A 25,713-nucleotide genomic window follows, 5' to 3' on the forward strand; every position below is an offset into this window, starting at 1 on the left:
CTTACCTTGGCAAGGAGGGAAAGAACAATTTGGAATTAAATTGTTTCTGTTCTAAGGAGGTCCTTTGCATGCCAGGAGACGATTTAATTGGTCCCTCTTGTTGCTGCTTCGACCTCTCTCACCCAGCCTGCACCTTTATTCTGGAACTGGGTTTCCTAAATAGAACAATGAGTCAGGTTGTCATCAAATATGTAGCTGCCTGGTTTCAATTTCTATAAATGCCTCCAGGTTGCACCTCATGGCTTCTGTCCCTCTCCCCTGCTGAGGCCTATTCAAGTAGCTTGGAGCGGTATTTTAATGAGGGACAACAAACAACTAATCTCCGTTAAATGCAAGTTTAAAAAAATTATTTCTTTGCCTGTTTCCAGTCGTTAGCTCTGTTCTGCTTACTGGGCAGTTTTTTTTTAACCTGGAGCTGAATTGCTTGATTTAGAATGGATCAGCAACTACCTTGGCAAGAACTTGTAAATAAAAGCTAATTGAAAATAGGTTGGGAACATAGGAAAGTACAGGACAGGAAAAGACCATGCATCCAGACAGTCCCAAAAACGAGTACTTCTTCAAATATCGATCCAATCTTCCCTTATATTTTGCAACATTATCTGCCTCCATTATCTCCCTGGGCAGTTCGTTCCACAAATTCATTACCCTCTGCATAAAGTAGTTACGTTTCAACTGTCCATGCGCCTTCGCTCTGGTAAGCTGCAGTGCAATACAACCTCTAGTAAACACTTAGTACAACCTGCGCTACGGTAGAACCCCTGGTCAAAACTAAGCACAAACTGCGCTACAGTACAATTCCTAGCCTACACTTAATATTACCTGCACTAGAATGCAACCCCCTTACAAACACACAGTACAACCTGCAGCACGGTACAAACCCTAGCCAACATTTAGTGCAACTTTCGGTACAATACAACCCAAAATACCATTGCTCAAATGTTCACATTTAGCTGTTATGTTTCCCAATAACTTCTGTAGGTGGTGCTGAAACAGGATTTCCAACATTAAACTGATCACTGAGCAGTAAGAGTTCCTTGTAACGTTTAAAACAAAATTAAAAATATAAAAAGTTACATATTTCACAACAACATAATTAAATTTATCCATTCAATTCTCTTTTGTGTATTTTAATGTCTTCGTTAAAGTTTTAACTCAAAGGCCTCAGGCTGTCCCAAAAGCCTGAGGTCAGACTTGATACTTTTGCCTACAGCAATGATTCAGTGAATTGAATACAGATTGTATACTCCAACACCGATTGTGTACTGCAATACAGATTGTGGCAGTGTACCTAATTTCCCAGGACCATTCAGTCAAGTGTACTGATGGAATATTTTTCTTTACTTCCTAGCATTTTCTGCTCAGTTATTTCTCAAAAGTACTTGAGGAAAAGCTAGAGTACAAATTTCAAAAGCTTTATTCAGATAAAGTTTATATTCAGTGCATATTTTAAACAGAGGTTGTATGTGTGTGACAGAGAGAGAGAAAGAGAAATGACAACTTACTGATTATACACTTGTAGTTTTTGTTTTGTTTTCTATAAACTTCAGAACGTATATTAAGCTGAGGGAGACCAGAGTGTCTTTCCTCATCCTAACCTCAGTTCATTAAAAAAAAACACGAATCGAATTTTGAAGCAAACAGAAAGCCTCTAATTTTATCACCTCTGTTTTGTTAACAGTTAAAAAATGTAAGCATTCTAATCATTGATAGAGACAGAGAGACACAGATAGGGTTGGAGAGAGAGAGAGAGACAGAGTATCTTTCCTCATCCTAATTTGACTTAAAAAACACAAGTAAATTGAATTTTGACAGCAAATGAAGCCTCTGAAGGCAAGAGATAGGAGGGGTGGCAGAGAGGCAGGAGGCAAGGTAGGAAACAGGTTGATGATGAGAGGGCCTCTGGTCTCTTGCCAACACCCTGGAGACAGTGAGGGAGGAGTGGATGGAGGGATAAGGATGAGATAAGTGACAATGGAGTGAAAGCAAGGAGAGAATACAGGGGTTCAGTGGGTAGTTCAAAGGGAACGAGGTATGGGTAGCAACAGAAGTGAGCAGGGGTAGTGATGGGAATGAGGGAGTGGTAGGAAGGGGATGGGGTAGTGGGAAGATAAAGGGGTAGGGAATGCAATAGGAACTAGGGGGAAGCATCTTTGATGGGGAAGGGAATGTGAACAGAGCTGTTGAGAGACATATTTTCCCCACAGATCCCAAAAGAAAATGCAGCCTACATCCATCAGAAGCTTATTTCTCTGTCACACCCACTACCTTCCTTTTGAAAGAATAGAACAAAAAGACAGAAAGCTAAACAGAAGAGGACAGAGAGAAACAAGAAGTAGCTCGGGAGAGAAGAGAGAGGGATAAAAACAGAAGAGGAGAGACAGATAGAAATGGCAACATGAAGACAACAGAGACCCACTGGTAATATATTAAAAACTCTATGCCTAATGTACACAGACATTATTCTTCAGATCTCTCACTCCAGTTGTTAAATAGTCTTAAAATGCTGGGTGCATCTGAGCTTCAACAGAACACTCACAAGTACATTCCTATCTGCAAAGTTCCCTGACTAAACAATTAAACTCCAATTGACCTGGACCTATTTACCTAACAATAATTAACTTTGTGGTCTTAAAGGAACGTAGCACCACCCTAACAGAATAATGCATTGTGCATATGATGGTATAACACTCCTGTCCTTATAAAAGTGCCTGTCAGTGAACAGTTACAGTGAATAAATAAAATTATGTATGATTTTCTGGGTTTTCTTACAAATATTTTTTCAGACTTTTTCTGTTTATGTTTATGATCAGAATACACATTTTCTTACTTTTTCTGATTATCGTCACTACCTGTCCCATGACTGGCTCTGTATTTTGCTGTGGAGATCCATGTTACGTGACTGGAAGACGGAGGTGTTCTAGAAAGTGTTGAATCATTGTAATGGAGTCAAGCAACTGCAAAGGAAGACTTTGCTGAAAAATAATACACTCTGTTTGACATAGGTACAAAACTTCACATAACAACAGTAACTGCACTTCAAAAAGTCATTCATTCTATCTGAAGCATTTTGGGGTGCTTAGAAGTCATCATGAGGTGCTATAGAAATGCTAGTTCTTTCATAATAAAATGTGCATTTACTTGCAGTTACACTAACTCGAATCGATTGTGTGCGGCTTACTTGTGTGGCAAAAGAAATTTCAGTGTTCAAGAGAAAAAAATGATGTGCACCTTCCCCTGATCCAAGCTCAGCATGTGTGGGTCTGCGGTAATGAGTGAGAACGTAAGTGAACTGCATGTGTACAGTATAAAAAGAGGAAGCAGAGAGAGAGAGAGACACGAGGAGAGGAGACAGAGAGAGGGAGGGAGAGGGGGAGAGAGAGAGGAGAGACAAGAGACAGAGATGGGAAAGTGAGGAAAGGAAAGACAGGAGAAAGGATTGGAAAAGAAAAAAGTAGGGAGTAGAGGAGAGAGACAGATTAGAGAGAGAACAGACACAGAGGTGAGAAAGAGAGGCAGGAGAAAGATATACAGAAGAGAGAATAAAGAAACCTGGGGGAAACGATAGAGGGTGACACACATAAACAGACAAAAACTGCAGAGGGAAGAACGTGAGACACATCTGACTGTCTCCTCCAGCTCTGTAAGTCATCTCATTTATAATTTGAATATTTTATAGTAGTTGTGCTGTTCCTCGTTGCTGTCATGCAAAGTTCTCTTAAAATGGCTTATTTCTGTTCACTTTTAAATCTCTTATCAAAGTTCTCTCTACCGCCTTCCTCCTGGCTTCTTTACTCTCCTCTTTCTGTATATCTTTCACCTGCCTATCATTTTTCCTCACTCTCTCATCTTAGTTTACCATAAAGTGGGAATCAGCAATGAAAACAAGTTTAAGTCTGATTTCTACTCTTGTTTTTTCCTGAGGATGATTCATGTTGTGATTTTACTTCACGCACATTAGGAGAACGTTAAATTTTATAGGTTCAATCCCAAAAAGGGAAAAGTCCCTAATTTGCTCTGAAGGGAGAATGAAAGTTGAGATTTTTCCTTTGTCAGTCTAAAAAATGTTGGAAATTTGGCAGGTTTTGTAAAAGCATCAATAAAATCTACTGAAATGGAGCATGGCCCTCACCCTGGTGAATGTAGCAGGAGCTCTGTACAGGTGCACAGGGAGAAATCCTAATCCTGCTGAATAAAGGTAAATATGAAGATTCAAAAGTAAGGCAAAAAAAGACCATTGAATATCTCACTCTGGCTTCATCCAAACATGGGGTGGCCATGTAAGTCATTGACCCAACCCCATGCACACAATGTCCTGGGAGAGGCAAAAGAAAAAATACCGATGACAGAGCCCAGGCACGGATGAACATCTGATAGGGATCATTAAAGTTAGCTTTTAATTGATTTCCGCCAAAAAAAATTGTAGTGAGTGGATCGATTAAATATGGAATCTCTCCTGATTTTGTAGGAAAACCCTGAATTCTCCCAGTAATTCCCATGTTCTTTGTGCTGAAAATTGGATCCTGAGTTGTCTGCGCAGCACGTTCATTGTGTCAGCTGTGGCTCAGTGGTAGCACTCTTGCTTCTGCGTTAGAGGGTTGTGGGTTCAAGTCCCACTCCTGAGACTTAAGTACAAAATCTAGGTTGACACTCCAGTGCACTACTGAGGGAGTGCTGCATTGTCTTTCAAATGAGATGTTAAACCAAGGCCCTGCCTACCTTCTTAGGTAGATGTAAAAGATCCCAGGGAACTATTTGAAGAAGAACAAGGGAGTTCTCCCTGGTGTCCTGGCCAATGTTTATCACTAAACCAGTTTATCTGGTCATTATGATCTTGCTGTGTGCAAAATGGCTGCTGCTTTTCCTAAATTACAATGGTGACTAAAATTCAAAAGTACTTCATTGATGATAACGTGCTTTAGGATGTCGTGAAAGGTGCTATATAAATGCAAGCCTTTCTTTCTTTATGTTGCGTGCTGTCCGCGCCGTGTGTCACGCATGACAGATATAGCCCATAACACGCATGACAATATCATGAACGTGATGTGCGCCCATCTCAGCCTCTAATGTTCAGCAGGAAAAAGAAACGGGGATAGTGCTGATCCGCCCGGATAGCAAATTATAAAGTCCAGGTGAAGTAACAACTGGGAAAGAGCAGTCTCAACGCTGATGGGTCCCCGGGTAAATATGGATAACTCCCTAGTGGAAAAGCAAGTAGGATCTAGGAGTAGTCCCATAAATATAGGGCAAGCATTTTGGATCCTTTACCAATCTGAGGACATTAGAGTGCCACTAATAGGTAACTCATCGCATTATCTACAACAAATGGTGCCCCCTCGCTACGTCACTGACAGTGAACAGTGTGATTGATCCCATTTGCAAAACATTTGACTAATTTACTTTTGTATCTTCATGTGTTCATATTTATCTTGTGATCTAATTGTGTTCCTGATTATTCTAGCAGGATCAGGATTTCTCCCTGTGTACCTGTACAGATCTACAGTGTGGTGAGTAACTGTGCAACGTGCACACGGTATAACTGAGAAGTATCATTTCTACAAGGTTTAGCCTTTTAACCGTGTATCATGTCAGTGGCGATGCTCATTATGGTAACTTTGCAGAGGTCTTTTTTCTGTCTTCACAGGAGGATATGGGTTAAATAGTCCCAGTTCCTTATCTTAAGCTCAAACAGTGACAAGTTAGAGATGATATTGTCTGTAGAAATACTTCAGTGTTTGACATTAAATCCTTCAGTGCTTTTGGATGGGGACAAAGTTGTGAAGAGGGGATCCCGTGCTTTAAGGTAAAACCACTGTACCCATTTCTCACTAAATTATATGGCTGCTGATCCGCATTATTGTATCATGATTTAAGATTTAAAGAGGTCTTTAAGATAATGAAAGGGTTTGATAGGGTAAACATAGAGAAGATGTTTCCACTTGTGGGGGAGACCAAAACTAATGGTCATAATTATAAGATAGTCACTAATAAATCCAATAAGGAATTCAGAAGAAACTACTTTACCCAGAGAGTGGTTAGAATGTGGAACTCACTACCACAAGGAGTAGTTGAGGTGAATAACATAGATGCATTTAAGGGGAACCTAAATAAACACATAAGGGCGAAAGGAATAGAATGATATGCTGATAGGGTTAGATGAAGAAGGGTGGGAGGATATGTTTGAAGCATAAACACCAACACAGACCAATTGGCCTGTTTCCATGTTGTACATTCTATGTAATTCTATAATCTGCACCATCGGTGGGGTAGATTTTCATCTTAACCATGCTGGGTGTTAAGCAGCACTTTGGATGGAGCCTAGAGAGGAAGATTGGGCAGGAAGGGTGGCACGAGAAGCCAGTGTTGAAATGAATGGAAGGAAAATCCGACTGGTTCTGGTAGGGGCATGCAATCCTTCCCCATCAGATTTTCCTTTCTCCGCTCCACCCAGGCAATGCTTAACACCAAGGCGTTAAAGACGAAAATCTACCCCAGTGTTTTAGCAAGATCTGATTGAATAGACAGATGCTAACAACTCCAAATCATAAGATTTCTCAAAAGTAACCTTTTGCCTTCTATGTACAGGGGAAGTGTGTTTTTAAGTAGTCCCGGTTTCTGTGTTTCACTTTAGTTAAATGTGCCTGCAGTAATTAGTCACTGACTTACTTTCTTGACTTTTAGTGTTATTCCTAATAAATACTGATTTTCTGCAAATTTACCCAGGTTTTTTGAGATCCAATTTTTTTTTCTCCTTGATTTTCCCCCAGGTTTTGATACAAATAGAGCCTGGAAAACACCTGGAAAAAAAACCCTGGGATTTAATATTGCCAATAAAAACTGACTTTAATCATCCTTATCTTCGGGGAATGATCTTGATGCCCATTATCTCAGTACAAGAACTCAGTGACTGAACCCACTGCTACTGTCAAATAAACACCTCTCCGGCCTGAAATGTCAGGACCACTTGAGGTGCGGGGAGAGGGGAGTTGGTAGGACTCTGGTCAGTGACCAAGATTACTCCAAGAAACAAGGAGATTCATTTTAAACTTTACATTGGAGGCAAACTTCACCCCACCTGAACACTTCATCTCTTTGAAAATTTTATTTTCGTAAATAATTAGTTTCTTACTTCATCTTGATTTGACAAAGGTTACAAAAAAACCATTCTGCTGCCTCTCTATTGAACCATTACTTCTTTACTTGTACTTTCTCCACATTTTGCGCACCACTCCGGCCCTCTCCCCAAAGCCTCATCTCTCACTTCTGCATGGGCGTGCATCTAATTAATAACAGATTATGTTTTTTCACAAGAGCCTGTTAATGAACAGACACGGTGTAATACAATGTGGTATCATTTTCCCCCTTCCCCTCTCATGCACACAGGTAATGCAATGGAGTCTCTCATCTGTCTGTGGCTTTGGAATGTGCTGGAGCTGTTGTTGTTCCTCACGGCCTCCACTGATGGCCTCCCTGTGCTGCCCTGTTCATCTCAAGGTGCTGCTTCATATTCACTGGTGTTTAAAGGCAAATGGAGTCCCAGTGCCTTCCCCAAACAGTACCCACTGTACAGACCCCCCGCACAGTGGTCACCTCTCATAGGTAAGAGGAGAAATGCCATTCTGGACAACGGTGGAATGGATAGAGGAATGGTGGGGGGAGGGGAATAAGTAGCTGGGAAATTAACCAGCGCTCCACATACAGAAAGACACTTTTTATATAAAGGTTTAAGTGTAGAAATTACTGCCTTTGTTGTACAAACATACAGTGGGCTTGGATTCAATTCCTCTCTCCACTATTTTAGTGGAGGCACTAAGTCTTTCATTTTCAAACAGGTTAATACTTCTGTTAAAATAGGGGAGAGAGGAAGTTGAGATGAGTGCGTTAAGTGTTTGTACGATGACATCGCTGATAGTAATTTCTGCTCTACAAAATGGTAGATTTTCCTGGGCCGGGGGAAAGCTCACTTCCCAAATGCAGTGAAGAGGAAAGTGGGGCACAGACCCATTACATTAGGTCCCTCCCCGCTGTGCTACCCTGGGTTTTCCTGGGTCTCCCTAAGGTTACATCACTGGACCAGTGCCAGGTACAGGCCCAGTGATACAATAGAAATGAGGTGGAAGGGGATGTTCCCGCCTCCAGCCTCACTTTGGTCCTTGTCCTAGCAGAGGGGGTGAATGAAGAAACCAGGTGTTGGGGCTTCTGCCGGGGTCCCCTGCAGACCCGAGGGTCAATGGGACTCCTGGGGGCGGACAACTCAGCAATTCAGCAGTAAGTGGTTTCTTCATATTTAAACCCCACCAGGATGAGTTCAAGGTCTCAGGGTGTTTTCTCCGCTGTTCTCCAGCAAAACAGCCAGAAGGCCCTGATACCAGCCAGGAGCACCTTTTAGGCCTGTAGCTGTGCTTCTGTTGCCTGCCCTACTTTCTATCACAAGGCCCAGCGGATGGACCTGCATCAGGAGCAGACCAATGGCACGAAAATTGCTCAGGACAGGAAACTTGAATGGACCACATTCCTCACAGGTGCAGCACACCTCAAGTAAGCTGTAGTTGTCAGGAGTCCAGCAGGAGTCTCGGAGGGAAATTTAGTATTCTCCTGGTTTGCCAAATGTAAAACTTCTATGAGTGGCAGATGATCTAATCAGGATGCAAATACTGACAGGTAAATGGTTACAAAAAGGTAGATGCTGTTAAAATGGACAGAGAGGGGTAGATCTTGACTTGCTGTGACGGTGTAAAATAGGTGATAGTGAGCTGTCAGCCTGTTTTACATCTCCCGATTGAAGTCAATGGAAATAAAAATCAGGAGGGATGTAAAAGCCGACATGGGCTCGATGGGCTGAATGGCCTCCTTCTGTGCTGTAACCATTCTATGATTCTATGAAATGGGCTGCCAATTTGCTATCAACCGTTTAACACTATCGCATAAAGTCAAGATGTACCCCAGAGAAACTATTTTTAATCTTTCATAACAAAAGCTTGGTGTTGTGATTTGTGGTATTGACAGAATGGACACAGGGCAATACAGTAAATAAAACACCCATGATCCAGCTGACACAACTTACTCGTATCTTCACTGGTCCTGGGCTACCTGGCCCACGGCTCCCACTGGTCCTGGGTTACCTGGCCCATGGCTCCCACTGGTCCTGGGTTACCTGGCCCATGGCTCCCACTGGTCCTGGGCTACCTGGCCCATGGCTCCCACTGGTTCTGGGCTACTTGGCCCATGGCTCCCACTGGTCCTGGGCTACCTGGCCCATGGCTCCCACTGGTTCTGGGCTACTTGGCCCATGGCTCCCACTGGTCCTGGGTTACCTGGCCCATGTCTCCCACTGGTCCTGGGATACCTGGCCCACGGCTCCCACTGGTCCTGAGTTACTTGGCCCATGGCTCCCACTGGTCCTGGGTTACCTGGCCCACGGCTCCCACTGGTCCTGGGTTACCTGGCCCATGGCTCCCACTGGTCCTGGGTTACCTGGCCCATGGCTCCCACTGGTCCTGGGCTACCTGGCCCATGGCTCCCACTGGTTCTGGGCTACTTGGCCCATGGCTCCCACTGGTCCTGGGCTACCTGGCCCATGGCTCCCACTGGTTCTGGGCTACTTGGCCCATGGCTCCCACTGGTCCTGGGTTACCTGGCCCATGTCTCCCACTGGTCCTGGGCTACCTGGCCCACGGCTCCCACTGGTCCTGAGTTACTTGGCCCATGGCTCCCACTGGTCCTGGGTTACCTGGCCCACGGCTCCCACTGGTCCTGAGTTACCTGGCCCATGTCTCCCACTGGTCCTGCGTTACTTGGCCCATGGCTCCCACTGGTCCTGGGTTACCTGGCCCATGTCTCTCACTGGTGCTGGGTTACTTGGCCCACGATGGTGTTGGTTTACTCTCGATGACATGAGCCATTATTTAAGTGGTGTTAATTGGGAGAGGGTGGTGTGATGGTACAACACATTGGTAGATTGTACCACAGTGTGGCTGAAATTCTTTTGTCTTTGCTAAATTTGGCATAAAGTGGAGGTGAGTAAATAGCTGAATGTTACTTTTTTCATCAGAAGTTGTGCAGACAGGAATTTCAGACCCTGAATGGTAGGACACAGGAGCGGCAAGTTTCTCTTTGTTACGCCTGGGGATCATTCAGTTCCCAGGGCCAGCAAAGTGGAAAAGATGTTGAGGGTGAGGATGAGTTACACCAGGTCTCCGTTTTTGCTCTGCGGCCCTGAAGAACTCTGACTGGGTGTAACCGGAACTGCGCCTGCAATAGTGCAGGCCCAGCAATAGTATTGAAGTGAGGGAGGAGTGGAGCAAAGGATGTTCCTGACCCTTCTGCCTCAATTTACGCTGTGTCTGTTCATTGGGCAATGAAACGCAGACGCAAACCACAAAGGTAGCAGGCACGCCTGGACCCTCCATGGACTGAGGGATTCCTGGGAGCAACTAGAAAAATACCTCTGGGTGCAGGTGCGGTCCTCTGCTTCCTTCCATAGCTCATCTTCAGGCCTCGGGGCCTCTGGCTGCTGCTCTCCAGCAATAGTCAGAAGGCAAAGAGGTCGATTGGTCAGGAGCCCAGCTGCAGGCTTGTGCTACTGTTTCCTCTCCCCTTTACCCAACACAAGACCTGGCCTTGGAACAGCTTGTGCCAGAGGCCGGGGGAAGGGAGGTGGGGTAGGGAGGAGAGGGGTAGGGTGGGGTGTAGGAGGGTAGGGTGGGGAGGAGAGAGGTGGGGTGGGGTGGAGGAGAGTGGGGTTGGCAGGAGTGGGGTGGGGTGGGGTGGAGGAGGGTAGGGTGGGGAGGAGAGGGGTGGAGTGGGGTGGAGGAGGGTAGGGTTGGCAGGAATGGGGTGGGGTGGGGTGGAGGATGGTGGGGTGGGGTGGAGTGGGGTGGGGAGGAGGAGGGTGGGGAAGAGTTGAGTGGGGTGGGGAGGAGGAGGGTGGGGAAGAGTTGAGTGGGGTGGGAAGGAGGAGGGTAGGGTGGGGAGGAGAGGGGTGGGGTGTGGTGGAGGAGTATGGGGGGGAGGAGTGTGGGGTAGGGGTGGGGTGGAGAGGAGAGGTTGGGATTCGGAAGAGGAAGATGGGGTGGAGAGGAGTGGGGTGGGGAGGGGTGGGGTGGGGTGGGGTGGGGAGGAGTGGGGTGGGGTAGGGAGGAGGAGGGTGTGGTGGGGTGGAGTAGGGAGGAGGAGGGTGTGGTGGGGTGGAGTAATCTACAATCTACCTGTCGCAAATGCATCTGTCCATGACAGTATTGGTAGGAGTGACCACCGCACAGTCCTCGTGGAGATGAAGTCCCGTCTTCGCACTGAGGACACCATCCAACGTGTTGTGTGGCACTACCACCGTGCTAAATGGGATAGATTCAGAACAGATCTGGCAGCTCAAAACTGGGCATCCATGAGGCGCTGTGGGCCATCAGCAGCAGCAGAATTGTATTCCAGCACAATCTGTAACCTCATGGCCTGGCATATTCCTCACTCTACCATTACCAACAAGCCAGGGGATCAACCCTGGTTCAATGAGGAGTGCAGAAGAGCATGCCAGGAGCAGCACCAGGCGTACCTAAAAATGAGGTGCCAACCTGGTGAAGCTACAACTCAGGACTACATGCATGCTAAACAGCGGAAGCAACATGCTATAGACAGAGCTAAGCGATTCCACAACCAATGGATCAGATCAAAGCTTTGCAGTCCTGCCACATCCAGTCGTGAATGGTGGAGGACAATTAAACAACTAACGGGATGAGGAGGCTCTGTAAACATCCCCATCCTCAATGATGGCAGAGTCCAGCACGTGAGTGCAAAAGACAAGGCTGAAGCGTTTGCAACCATCTTCAGCCAGAAGTGCCGAGTGGATGATCCATCTCGGCCTCCTCCCGATATCCCCACCACCACGGAAGCCAGTCTTCGGCCAATTCGATTCACTCCACGTGATATCAAGAAACGGCTGAGTGCACTGGATACAGCAAAGGCTATGGGCCCTGACACCATCCCAGCTGTAGTGCTGAAGACTTGTGCTCCAGAACTAGCTGCGCCTCTAGCCAAGCTGTTCCAGTACAGCTACAACACTGGCATCTACCCGACAATGTGGAAAATTGCCCAGGTAGGTCCTGTCCACAAAAAGCAGGACAAATCCAATCCGGCCAATTACCGCCCCATCAGTCTACTCTCAATCATCAGCAAAGTGATGGAAGGTGTCGTCAACAGTGCTATCAAGCGGCACTTACTCACTAATAACCTGCTCACCAATGCTCAGTTTGGGTTCCGCCAGGACCACTCGGCTCCAGACCTCATTACAGCCTTGGTCCAAACATGGACAAAAGAGCTGAATTCCAGAGGTGAGGTGAGAGTGACTGCCCTTGACATCAAGGCAGCATTTGACCAAGTGTGGCACCAAGGAGCCCTAGTAAAATTGAAGTCAATGGGAATCAGGGGGAAAACTCTCCAGTGGCTGGAGTCATACTTAGCACAAAGGAAGATGGTAGTGGTTGTTGGAGGCCAATCATCTCAGCCCCAGGACATTGCTGCAGGAGTTCCTCAGGGCAGTGTCCTAGGCCCAACTATCTTCAGCTGCTTCATCAATGACCTTACCTCCATCATAAGGTCAGAAATGGGGATGTTCGCTGATGACTGCACAGTGTTCAGTTCCATTCGCAACCCCTCAAATAATGAAGCAGTCCGAGCCCGCATGCAGCAAGACCTGGACAACATCCAGGCTTGGGCTGATAAGTGGCAAGTAACATTCGCGCCAGATAAGTGCCAGGTGGGGTGGGGAGGAGTGGAGTGGGGTGGGTTGTGGTGGGGTGGGGAGGAGTGGAGTGGGGTGGGGAGGAGGGTGAGGTGGCAACTGGGCCATTAGCATGTCACCTATCCTCATGCCTAATGGCGTGGTGTGGCAGAGCAATGAATGCGGAAGGGAAGACAATATCTAACAAGACAACTGTCACAGTAGCTGCGACCAGATAACTCAGCTTGAACCGGGCATCGACCCCTGGGACTTTTCTGATCTGAGTGGTTTAGCTGCTCACTGTCTTAATCAGCTGACCCATCCGGGAGCTCACTCAATGATTTAATTAATGTTTTAAGCTGTGTTAATAGCTTAATTTTCCAAAGCAGCTGTCACCCACAATGACAAGTACCAGCTATGGCAGTTGGATTCCCTGGCTAGCCCAGGAGTACGGGAATACGCAGAGAGAGGCACTAATACTACATTGACACAGGAGACAGAGAAAGCAAAAAACAAGATGCACAGCATCTCTGGCTTCTTCAAGGCATCAGCCATTCCAAGTGGGATAGGACGGAGATCAATTAAACTGAGAGTCTACCCAACACACCCACTGGTAAGGAATTTGTCAAGCAATGTTTTTTGTGTATAAGGTGGCATAAGAAGAGGGTACAGCCATTGGCAGCTACAGCATGGACAGTTGGCTCACTAATTTGAGCCTGTGGATGGTGGAAGCACAGAAACACTTGGAGAAATTGTACTGAGGTACTAATGAGGTGGGGTGGGGACACAGCCCAGTGCAGATTTGCCCATCTATTTGTATTTGTGGGCCCTTCAGGTACACAGTGTGGAGCTTAGGAACTACACATGAGATTTAATCAATGTTCCATTAATGTGCAGATATCTCAAGCTGCTGATACTAACAGATCTTGGTGATTTAGGATCTATCCACCAACGAGGCAACAGCCCTAAGAAAAACAGCCCTTTCCAAACCTCCGGGTTCACAAAAACTCAAACAGGACAAACCAGACACAAATAGGACTGAGTTGCTTGAGCACTGTGGGCCGGGTTGCCAGGGTTTGTGGGTACGTAGCCCACAGGCTGTCCAAATCTCAAGCTGATACTTGAATTGGGCCAAATTCAGTTTTTGTAAATTAAGGCAAAATGATCTCATTCTGATCACCTCAAGTCCAAAATTTGTGTTGATTCCCATAACCCTGTCTCAGCAAATGATGGTTAGCTTTAGGTCTGACATTTATCCATGAGCAATGTAGACCCCAAACCACAAAGAACGTTGCAACACACCGAGTAATCTCTCCAAATACAATTTGAATGTGTAATTTCCCTCGTTCTTTTGGGGCATTTTATGGGAATCAAATAAAAGAAATTGAGGGTTAAGGGCAGAGACCTATTCTGAGGTGATGTGCTAATGATTGGTCGTACGGGGAGCTGTATCCTCTCACTTTGTGGCTTACCTGTTGGTTATTCTACAGCTGTCCTTTGTGGTACGGATAGTCCCCAGTCCTGACTGGTTTGTTGGCAGCGACAGCATTATTCTGTGTGAGGGGAATCATTGGAAGGAGGAACTGACACTTGACCTTTATCCTTATGATGCTGGGACAGACAGCGGCTTCACTTTCTCCTCACCCAATTTTGCAACAGTCCCACAGGACACAATAACAAAGGTAATTAATGCAACTTTTGACTGCAAGTTTGTAATTAGATTTGGGGTGCAAAGCGGATGGAGCACATAAGAAATAGGAACAAGAGTAGGCCATACGGCCCCTCGAACCTGCTCCGCTATTCAATAACATTATGGCTGATCTTCGACCTCAACTCCACTTTCCTGCCTGATCCCCATCTCCCTTGATTCCCTTGGAGTCCAAAAACCTATCGATCTCAGTCTTGAATATATTCAATGACCGAGCATCCACAGCCCTCTGGGGTAGAGAATTCCAAAGATTCACTACCCTCTGAGTGAAGAAATTTCTCCTTATCTCAGTCCTAGGTGGCCGACCCCTTATCCTGAGACTATGCCCCCTAGTTCTAGACTCTCCAGCCTCGGGAAACAGCCTCTCAGCATCTACCCTGTCAAGCCCTCTCAGAATCTTATATGTTTCAATGAGATCATCTCTCATTCTTCTAAACTCCAGAGAGTAGAGGCCCATTCTACCCAATCTCTCCTCATAGGACAACTGTCTCATCCCACGAATCAATCTAGTGAACCATCGTTGCACCGCCTCTAAGGCAAGTATATCCTTCCCTAGGTAAGGAGACCAAAAGTGTACACAGTACTCCAGTTGTGGTCTCACCCGAAGCCCTGTACAACTGCAGCAAGACTTCCTTACTCTTGTACTCCAACCCCCTTGCAATAAAGGCCAACATACCATTTGCTTTCCTAATTGCTTACTGTACCTGCATGTTAACTTTCTGTATTTCGTGTACAAGGACACCCAAATCCTTCTGAACACCAACGTTTAATAGTTTCTCCCCATTTAAAAAATATTCTGTTTTTCTATTCTTCCTACCAAAGTGAATAACCTCACATTTCCCCACATTATACTCCATAGAATCATAGAATCATAGAAGTTACAACATGGAAACAGGCCCTTCGGCCCAACATGTCCATGTCGCCCAGTTTATTCCACTAAGCTAGTCCCAATTTCCTGCACTTGGCCCGTATCCCTCTATACCCATCTTACGCATGTAACTGTCCAAATGCTTTTTAAAAGACAAAATTGTACCCGCCTCTATTACTGCCTCTGGCAGCTCGTTCCAGACACTCACCACCCTTTGAGTGAAAAAATTGCCCCTCTGGACCCTTTTGTATCTCTCCCCTCTCACCTTAAATCTATGCCCCTCGTTATAGACTCCCCTACCTTTGGGAAAAGATTTTGACTATCTACCTTATCTATGCCCCTCATTATCTTATAGACTTCTATAAGATCACCCCTTAACCTCCTACTCTCCAGGGAAAAAAGTCCCAGTCTGTCTAACCTCTCCCTGTAAGTAAAACCATCAAGTCCCGGTAGCATCCTAGTAAATCTTTTCTGCACTCTTTCTAGTTTAATAATATCCTTTCTATAATAGGTTGACCAGAACTGTACACAGTACTCCAAGTGTGGCCTCACCAATGCCCTGTACAACTTCAACAAGACATCCCAACTCCTGCATTCAATGTTCTGACCAATGAAACCAAGCATGCCGAATGCCTTCTTCACCACCCTATCCACCTGTGACTCCACTTTCAAGGAGCTATGAACCTGTACTCCTAGATCTCTTTGTTCTATAACTCTCCCCAACGCCCTACCATTAACGGAGTAGGTCCCGGCCCGATTCGATCTACCAAAATGCATCACCTCACATTTATCTAAATTAAACTCCATCTGCCATTCATCGGCCCACTGGCCCAATTGATCAAGATCCCGTTGCAATCCTAGATAACCTTCTTCACTGTCCACAATGCCACCAATCTTGGTGTCATCTGCAAACTTACTAACCATGCCTCCTAAATTCTCATCCAAATCATTAATATAAATAACAAATAACAGCGGACCCAGCACCGATCCCTGAGGCACACCGCTGGACACAGGCATCCAGTTTGAAAAACAACCCTCTACAACCACCCTCTGTCTTCTGTCGTCAAGCCAATTTTGTATCCAATTGGCTACCTCACCTTGGATCCCATGAGATTTAACCTTATGTAACAACCTACCATGTGGTACCTTGTCAAAGGCTTTGCTGAAGTCCATGTAGACCACGTCTGCCCATTCACTTAAGCTGTCTATATCCCTTTGCAGACACATTGGGCTCAATTTTAAAACCGAGACGGGAAGGGGGTAGGAGGGTCAAAATGAGGTCGGGAAACCCATTACTACGGGTTTTCCGGATGTCCTTACGATTTTGACGTAAGGATGTCTTTTTTTTTTGTCGGTTTCCTGTCCAACTGACCGGCTGATTGACAGGCTGGACTCAGTCGGATGGGAGACCAGCCAGGGAGAGAATGTGTTCAGGTAAGTCTGCAGGTAATTCTTTGTTTGTATAGATGGGGGGGGCACGGGGGCGTGGGTGGGCACAGGGGCATGGATGGGCATAGGTTGGCATGGTGGTCGTGAATCATGGGGATGGGATCGGGGGTCAGTCACGGGGGGGGGGGGTGGTGTCAGGTTCAGGGGTCATCACGGGGGTCCGCGATCGTTGAGGGGGAGGATCAGGGGTCGGGGGCCAGAGGATCAGAGTGGGGGAGGAGGCTCGGGGGGTCAGGGGTGGGAGGATCAGAGTGGGGGGAGAATCGGGGATCGGGGGTCCGCGATCGGGGGTCGGGGGTCTGTTATTGGGGGTTGGGTATCCGCGATCGGGGGTTGGGTGTCCGCGATAGTTGGGAGGTCGGTTCAGGTAGGCTTGTTGGGCCTGGGGGAAGGACTCCTGCTCCTCTGGGCCCGCAAGCTGTGTCTTTCTAGGGACCTACCTGTTAGTCTCGGGCCTTTTCGCCTCCTTTCACGAGGCGTAAAACAGAAGGCCCGGGAATCCCGGCTCCCCGGGGTTGAAATTGGGAAGTCCAGAAAAATGGAGGCCCGAATCCTCCTTGAAGGTTTTTAAGGCCCGACCTGCCTCCTGGGAGCGGGTTGGTCGCCTGCCTCGATGAAAACCAGAAATGGGCAGGTTGGAGGTGGGTGGGGGGCGGGTCTGAAATGGTGGCAATTTTCAATGCTGCACCGCCACCAACCCACCTGTTTTTCACTTTGAAAATTGAGTCCGTTGTGTCCTCCGCGCAGCTCAATTTCCCACCTAGCTTTGTAACATCAGCAAACTTGGATACATTGCACTTGGTCCCTTCATCTAAGTCATTAATATAGACTGTAAATAGCTGAGGCCCAAGCACTGACCCTTGCGGCACCCCACTAGTTACAGCCTGCCAACCTGAAAATGACCCCTTTATTCGGTCATTCGATTGCGCAATGGGATTATGTGGTAGAAAAGGGTTAGCTGCTTCGCAATTTCTACAGAGAAACACACTCTATGTGGCTGGTGGCCTCTGTGATTCCATTTTATTAAGAGATTACTCTCAGCTATTGTGAGCTGTATCATGTGACTACTCCCATCACTCTCCACTGGAGTCAACATTTTGGTTAAAAGAAAAGGAGAAAAAATATCAATTAAACAACAATCGTTCCCAGCACAGGAATACTTAGATAAAGTTTAAACACATATCCAGAAGCTTGGTGCCACTGAAACCTCTGTACATTACGAGGACCTGGTTGCAAACCCTGGCATCATGATCCTCCAATGTTGCCCACCCACCGGCAGCCATGTAATCTCCTGGGAGAGCCAAAAAATAGATTCAAAAACCCTTAGGTCAGAAACAGCGATGGAAACAGAATCTATAATAGCTTTTAAAAGAGAAGCGGATAAATATTTGAAAAAGAGAAACTTCAAAGGGTATGGGGAAAGGGCAGGGGAATGGGATTAAGTGGATTACCGTATCAGAGCGCTGGTACAGGCATGGTGGGCCAAGTGACCTCCTTCTGTGCTGTAAAATTCTATTGTAAACAATTTTACAACACCAAGTTATAGTCCAGCAATTTTATTTTAAATTCACAAGCTTTCGGAGATTTTCTCCTTCCTCAGGTAAATGTTTCAAGATCTCCTTGAAGCCTACGCATTTATACATATTGAATAATACATGGTGTTTACAGAATGCCCCTGCAACTGCCCGTTGCCAAGGCAATCACCGTGTTCAGACAGAGAGGTGTCATCTGCAGAACCCCCGAATACACATTCAACAAAAAAACAAACAGGGAAAAAAAACAGAGAAAAAAAAAAACACAGAGAGAGGCAGAAACATCCGGAAGGCAGAGAGAGCCAGCAAATGACCCATTATATTAAAAACAGATAACATTTGTTCGCTGGTGGGGTAACGTGTAGCGTGACATGAACCCAAGATCCCGGTTGAGGCCGTCCTCATGGGTGCGGAACTTGGCTATCAATTTCTGCTCGACGATTTTGCGTTGTCGTGTGTCTCGAAGGCCGCCTTGGAGTACGCTTACCTGAAGGTCGGTGGATGAATGTCCATGACTGCTGAAGTGTTCCCCGACTGGGAGGGAACCCTCCTGTTTGGCGATTGTTGCGCGGTGTCCGTTCATCCGTTGTCGCAGCGTCTGCATGGTCTCGCCAATGTACCATGCTCTGGGGCATCCTTTCCTGCAACGTATGAGGTAGACAACGTTGGCCGAGTCACAGGAGTATGAACCATGCACCTGGTGGGTGGTGTCATCTCGTGTGATGGTGGTATCTGTGTCGATGATCTGGCATGTCTTGCAGAGGTTACCGTGGCAGGGTTGTGTGGCGTCGTGGACGCTGTTCTCTTGAAAGCTGGGTAGTTTGCTGCGAACGATGGTCTGTTTGAGGTTGGGTGGCTGTTTAAAGGCGAGTAGTGGAGGTGTGGGGATGGCCATAGCGAGGTGTTTGTCCTCATTGATGACATGTTGAAGGCTGCGGAGAACATGGCGTAGTTTCTCCGCTCCGGGGAAGTACTGGACGACAAAGGGTACTCTGTTGGTTGCGTCCCGTGTTAGTCTCCTGAGGAGGTCTATGCGATTTTTTGCTGTGGCCCGTCGGAACTGTCGATCGATGAGTCGAGCGTCATATCCCGTTCTTACTAGGGCGTCTTTCAGCGTCTGTAGGTGTCCATCGCGTTCCTCCTCGTCTGAGCAGACCCTGTGTATTCGCAGGGCCTGTCCATAGGGGATGGCCTCTTTGACGTGGTTAGGGTGGAAGCTGGAAAAGTGGAGCATCGTGAGGTTGTCCGTGGGCTTGCGGTAGAGTGAGGTGCTGAGGTGCCCGTCTTTGATGGAGATTCGTGTGTCCAAGAAAGAAACTGATTCTGAGGAGTAGTCCATGGTGAGCTTGATGGTGGGATGGAACTTGTTGATGTTATCGTGTAGTCTCTTTAGTGATTCCTTGCCGTGGGTCCATAGAAAGAAAATGTCGTCGATGTATCTGGTGTATAGTGTTGGTTGGAGGTCTTGTGCAGTGAAGAAGTCCTGCTCGAACTTGTGCATGAAAATGTTGGCGTATTGGGGTGCGAATTTGGTCCCCATGGCTGTTCCGTGTGTTTGGGTAAAGAACTGGTTATCGAAGGTGAAGACATTGTGATCCAGGATGAAGCGGATGAGTTGTAGGATGGCTTCCGGAGATTGGCTGTTGTTGGTGTTGAGTATTGATGCTGTCGCAGCGATGCCGTCATCGTGGGGGATACTGGTGTATAGTGCCGAGACGTCCATCGTGGTGAGAAGTGTTCCTGGTTCAACTGGTCCGTGGGTACTGAGTTTTTGTAGGAAGTCTGTAGTGTCGCGACAGAAGCTGGGGGTTCCCTGTACGATGGGTTTCAGGATGCCCTCGATGTATCCAGAGAGGTTCTCACACAGGGTTCCGTTGCCTGATACGATGGGACGTCCGGGTGTGTTGGCTTTGTGTATCTTTGGGAGGCAGTAGAAGTCTCCCACGCGGGGATTACGTGGGATGAGAATGCGTAGGATGCTTTGAAGGTCTGGATCGAAGGTCTTGATCAGTTTGTTGAGCTGGTGGGTGTGTTCTTTGGTCGGATCTGCGGGTAACCGTCTGTAGTGTTCCTGGTTGTCCAGTTGTCGGTATGCTTCTTTGCAATAGTCTGTTCTGTTCTGTATGACTATGGCTCCTCCTTTGTCCGCTGGTTTGATGACGATGTTGCGGTTGGTCTTGAGAGCGTTGATGGCGTTGCGTTGTGCTCGGGTGACATTCTGGACTGTCTTCTGAGTGCGGCTGATGAATCTGGCATTGACGCATTTCCTGACAGCTTGAGCATACATGTCCAGCTGAGGGCAGCGACCCTCCGGAGGAGTCCAGTTTGACTCTTTCCTCTTCGGTTGCTGTACCGCGGATCCCTCTGTCTGCTGTTCCGGATCGTCGATTGTCTCATTGGGTTCGCTGCTGAAATCTTGGGGTTTGTGGTAGAATTCCCGGAGCCTCATTCTCCTGATGAATTCCTCTGTGTCCGCCGCGAGACTAGTGGGGTCCATTTTGGTAGTGGGGCAGAAATTGAGCCCTCGGCTGAGAACTTCGATTTCGTCTGGTTGAAGGGTGTGGTCGGATAAATTGACAATAGACTTCCCTGTGGTTGCAACCGTGGTACCAGGGGAAGCTTGGTCGTTGCTGGTGGTGATGCCGAGTTTCTCAAGCTTCCTGCTCTTGGTTTTCATGTAGGCAGCGTAGTTCCGTTGCCTCGTCTGTTTGGCGGTATAACGTAGCTGGTCTGCTGTGTCCTGAGTACAGGTTGAGAGTATGGACTCTATCTTGGTTTCGAGGTTGTGGCGTCTGCTGTAGAGTTGGTGTATGAGATGGTTGCGGAGTGTGCGAGAGGTACGGCGGCAGAGTCTCTCAGCGTAATCCGAGTTGTATGTGGACTTGAGTGGGTTCGTGATCTGGAGTCCTTTCGGGATCTTGTCTGCTTTCTTGCAGCTCTGTAAAAACTTGATGTCTGTGTCTAAATGCGCGATCTTCTTGGATATCCTTTCCACTGTGAGCCGGCAGTTTGTGGTGTCGATGGTAGTCATGATGTGGAGATGCCGGTGATGGACTGGGGTTGACAATTGTAAACAATTTTACAACACCAAGTTATAGTCCAGCAATTTTATTTTAAATTCACAAGCTTTCGGAGATTTTCTCCTTCCTCAGGTAAATGTTTCAAGATCTCCTTGAAGCCTACGCATTTATACATATTGAATAATACATGGTGTTTACAGAATGCCCCTGCAACTGCCCGTTGCCAAGGCAATCACCGTGTTCAGACAGAGAGGTGTCATCTGCAGAACCCCCGAATACACATTCAACAAAAAAACAAACAGGGAAAAAAAACAGAGAAAAAAAAACACAGAGAGAGGCAGAAACATCCGGAAGGCAGAGAGAGCCAGCAAATGACCCATTATATTAAAAACAGATAACATTTGTTCGCTGGTGGGGTAACGTGTAGCGTGACATGAACCCAAGATCCCGGTTGAGGCCGTCCTCATGGGTGCGGAACTTGGCTATCAATTTCTGCTCGACGATTTTGCGTTGTCGTGTGTCTCGAAGGCCGCCTTGGAGTACGCTTACCCGAAGGTCGGTGGATGAATGTCCATGACTGCTGAAGTGTTCCCCGACTGGGAGGGAACCCTCCTGTTTGGCGATTGTTGCGCGGTGTCCGTTCATCCGTTGTCGCAGCGTCTGCATGGTCTCGCCAATGTACCATGCTCTGGGGCATCCTTTCCTGCAACGTATGAGGTAGACAACGTTGGCCGAGTCACAGGAGTATGAACCATGCACCTGGTGGGTGGTGTCATCTCGTGTGATGGTGGTATCTGTGTCGATGATCTGGCATGTCTTGCAGAGGTTACCGTGGCAGGGTTGTGTGGCGTCGTGGACGCTGTTCTCTTGAAAGCTGGGTAGTTTGCTGCGAACGATGGTCTGTTTGAGGTTGGGTGGCTGTTTAAAGGCGAGTAGTGGAGGTGTGGGGATGGCCATAGCGAGGTGTTTGTCCTCATTGATGACATGTTGAAGGCTGCGGAGAACATGGCGTAGTTTCTCCGCTCCGGGGAAGTACTGGACGACAAAGGGTACTCTGTTGGTTGCGTCCCGTGTTAGTCTCCTGAGGAGGTCTATGCGATTTTTTGCTGTGGCCCGTCGGAACTGTCGATCGATGAGTCGAGCGTCATATCCCGTTCTTACTAGGGCGTCTTTCAGCGTCTGTAGGTGTCCATCGCGTTCCTCCTCGTCTGAGCAGACCCTGTGTATTCGCAGGGCCTGTCCATAGGGGATGGCCTCTTTGACGTGGTTAGGGTGGAAGCTGGAAAAGTGGAGCATCGTGAGGTTGTCCGTGGGCTTGCGGTAGAGTGAGGTGCTGAGGTGCCCGTCTTTGATGGAGATTCGTGTGTCCAAGAAAGAAACTGATTCTGAGGAGTAGTCCATGGTGAGCTTGATGGTGGGATGGAACTTGTTGATGTTATCGTGTAGTCTCTTTAGTGATTCCTTGCCGTGGGTCCATAGAAAGAAAATGTCGTCGATGTATCTGGTGTATAGTGTTGGTTGGAGGTCTTGTGCAGTGAAGAAGTCCTGCTCGAACTTGTGCATGAAAATGTTGGCGTATTGGGGTGCGAATTTGGTCCCCATGGCTGTTCCGTGTGTTTGGGTAAAGAACTGGTTATCGAAGGTGAAGACATTGTGATCCAGGATGAAGCGGATGAGTTGTAGGATGGCTTCCGGAGATTGGCTGTTGTTGGTGTTGAGTATTGATGCTGTCGCAGCGATGCCGTCATCGTGGGGGATACTGGTGTATAGTGCCGAGACGTCCATCGTGGTGAGAAGTGTTCCTGGTTCAACTGGTCCGTGGGTACTGAGTTTTTGTAGGAAGTCTGTAGTGTCGCGACAGAAGCTGGGGGTTCCCTGTACGATGGGTTTCAGGATGCCCTCGATGTATCCAGAGAGGTTCTCACACAGGGTTCCGTTGCCTGATACGATGGGACGTCCGGGTGTGTTGGCTTTGTGTATCTTTGGGAGGCAGTAGAAGTCTCCCACGCGGGGATTACGTGGGATGAGAATGCGTAGGATGCTTTGAAGGTCTGGATCGAAGGTCTTGATCAGTTTGTTGAGCTGGTGGGTGTGTTCTTTGGTCGGATCTGCGGGTAACCGTCTGTAGTGTTCCTGGTTGTCCAGTTGTCGGTATGCTTCTTTGCAATAGTCTGTTCTGTTCTGTATGACTATGGCTCCTCCTTTGTCCGCTGGTTTGATGACGATGTTGCGGTTGGTCTTGAGAGCGTTGATGGCGTTGCGTTGTGCTCGGGTGACATTCTGGACTGTCTTCTGAGTGCGGCTGATGAATCTGGCATTGACGCATTTCCTGACAGCTTGAGCATACATGTCCAGCTGAGGGCAGCGACCCTCCGGAGGAGTCCAGTTTGACTCTTTCCTCTTCGGTTGCTGTACCGCGGATCCCTCTGTCTGCTGTTCCGGATCGTCGATTGTCTCATTGGGTTCGCTGCTGAAATCTTGGGGTTTGTGGTAGAATTCCCGGAGCCTCATTCTCCTGATGAATTCCTCTGTGTCCGCCGCGAGACTAGTGGGGTCCATTTTGGTAGTGGGGCAGAAATTGAGCCCTCGGCTGAGAACTTCGATTTCGTCTGGTTGAAGGGTGTGGTCGGATAAATTGACAATAGACTTCCCTGTGGTTGCAACCGTGGTACCAGGGGAAGCTTGGTCGTTGCTGGTGGTGATGCCGAGTTTCTCAAGCTTCCTGCTCTTGGTTTTCATGTAGGCAGCGTAGTTCCGTTGCCTCGTCTGTTTGGCGGTATAACGTAGCTGGTCTGCTGTGTCCTGAGTACAGGTTGAGAGTATGGACTCTATCTTGGTTTCGAGGTTGTGGCGTCTGCTGTAGAGTTGGTGTATGAGATGGTTGCGGAGTGTGCGAGAGGTACGGCGGCAGAGTCTCTCAGCGTAATCCGAGTTGTATGTGGACTTGAGTGGGTTCGTGATCTGGAGTCCTTTCGGGATCTTGTCTGCTTTCTTGCAGCTCTGTAAAAACTTGATGTCTGTGTCTAAATGCGCGATCTTCTTGGATATCCTTTCCACTGTGAGCCGGCAGTTTGTGGTGTCGATGGTAGTCATGATGTGGAGATGCCGGTGATGGACTGGGGTTGACAATTGTAAACAATTTTACAACACCAAGTTATAGTCCAGCAATTTTATTTTAAATTCACAAGCTTTCGGAGATTTTCTCCTTCCTCAGGTAAATGTTTCAAGATCTCCTTGAAGCCTACGCATTTATACATATTGAATAATACATGGTGTTTACAGAATGCCCCTGCAACTGCCCGTTGCCAAGGCAATCACCGTGTTCAGACAGAGAGGTGTCATCTGCAGAACCCCCGAATACACATTCAACAAAAAAACAAACAGGGAAAAAAAACAGAGAAAAAAAAAAACACAGAGAGAGGCAGAAACATCCGGAAGGCAGAGAGAGCCAGCAAATGACCCATTATATTAAAAACAGATAACATTTGTTCGCTGGTGGGGTAACGTGTAGCGTGACATGAACCCAAGATCCCGGTTGAGGCCGTCCTCATGGGTGCGGAACTTGGCTATCAATTTCTGCTCGACGATTTTGCGTTGTCGTGTGTCTCGAAGGCCGCCTTGGAGTACGCTTACCCGAAGGTCGGTGGATGAATGTCCATGACTGCTGAAGTGTTCCCCGACTGGGAGGGTTCCCTCCCAGTCGGGGAACACTTCAGCAGTCATGGACATTCATCCACCGACCTTCGGGTAAGCGTACTCCAAGGCGGCCTTCGAGACACACGACAACGCAAAATCGTCGAGCAGAAATTGATAGCCAAGTTCCGCACCCATGAGGACGGCCTCAACCGGGATCTTGGGTTCATGTCACGCTACACGTTACCCCACCAGCGAACAAATGTTATCTGTTTTTAATATAATGGGTCATTTGCTGGCTCTCTCTGCCTTCCGGATGTTTCTGCCTCTCTCTGTGTTTTTTTTTTTCTCTGTTTTTTTTCCCTGTTTGTTTTTTTGTTGAATGTGTATTCGGGGGTTCTGCAGATGACACCTCTCTGTCTGAACACGGTGATTGCCTTGGCAACGGGCAGTTGCAGGGGCATTCTGTAAACACCATGTATTATTCAATATGTATAAATGCGTAGGCTTCAAGGAGATCTTGAAACATTTACCTGAGGAAGGAGAAAATCTCCGAAAGCTTGTGAATTTAAAATAAAATTGCTGGACTATAACTTGGTGTTGTAAAATTGTTTACAATTGTCAACCCCAGTCCATCACCGGCATCTCCACATCATGACTACCATCGACACCACAAACTGCCGGCTCACAGTGGAAAGGATATCCAAGAAGATCGCGCATTTAGACACAGACATCAAGTTTTTACAGAGCTGCAAGAAAGCAGACAAGATCCCGAAAGGACTCCAGATCAC

At 47.3% G+C, this 25,713-nt stretch overlaps 1 protein-coding gene across 2 annotated transcripts in view; it reads left to right on the forward strand.

The window, feature by feature from the left end:
• Positions 1 to 3,364: 3,364 nt before the first annotated feature.
• The window catches only part of LOC137332172 (spondin-2-like), a 34,689-nt gene continuing 12,340 nt past the window's right edge, over positions 3,365 to 25,713 (forward strand). Inside the window, exons 1-5 of one of the 2 annotated variants that reach the window (XM_067995878.1) lie at positions 3,365 to 3,643; positions 5,755 to 5,803; positions 7,384 to 7,599; positions 13,102 to 13,325; positions 14,203 to 14,394. In XM_067995878.1, the coding sequence (XP_067851979.1) occupies positions 7,392 to 7,599; positions 13,102 to 13,325; positions 14,203 to 14,394 (624 nt within the window). In that variant the 5' untranslated portion in view covers positions 3,365 to 3,643; positions 5,755 to 5,803; positions 7,384 to 7,391. Of the gene's footprint in view, positions 3,644 to 5,467; positions 5,508 to 5,644; positions 5,804 to 7,383; positions 7,600 to 13,101; positions 13,326 to 14,202; positions 14,395 to 25,713 lie in introns of those variants that run through there. The other variant, XM_067995877.1, reaches the window with a different exon arrangement.

This window comes from Heptranchias perlo, chromosome 14 (genome assembly GCF_035084215.1).
Source record: "Heptranchias perlo isolate sHepPer1 chromosome 14, sHepPer1.hap1, whole genome shotgun sequence".
Taxonomy (NCBI): domain Eukaryota; kingdom Metazoa; phylum Chordata; class Chondrichthyes; order Hexanchiformes; family Hexanchidae; genus Heptranchias; species Heptranchias perlo.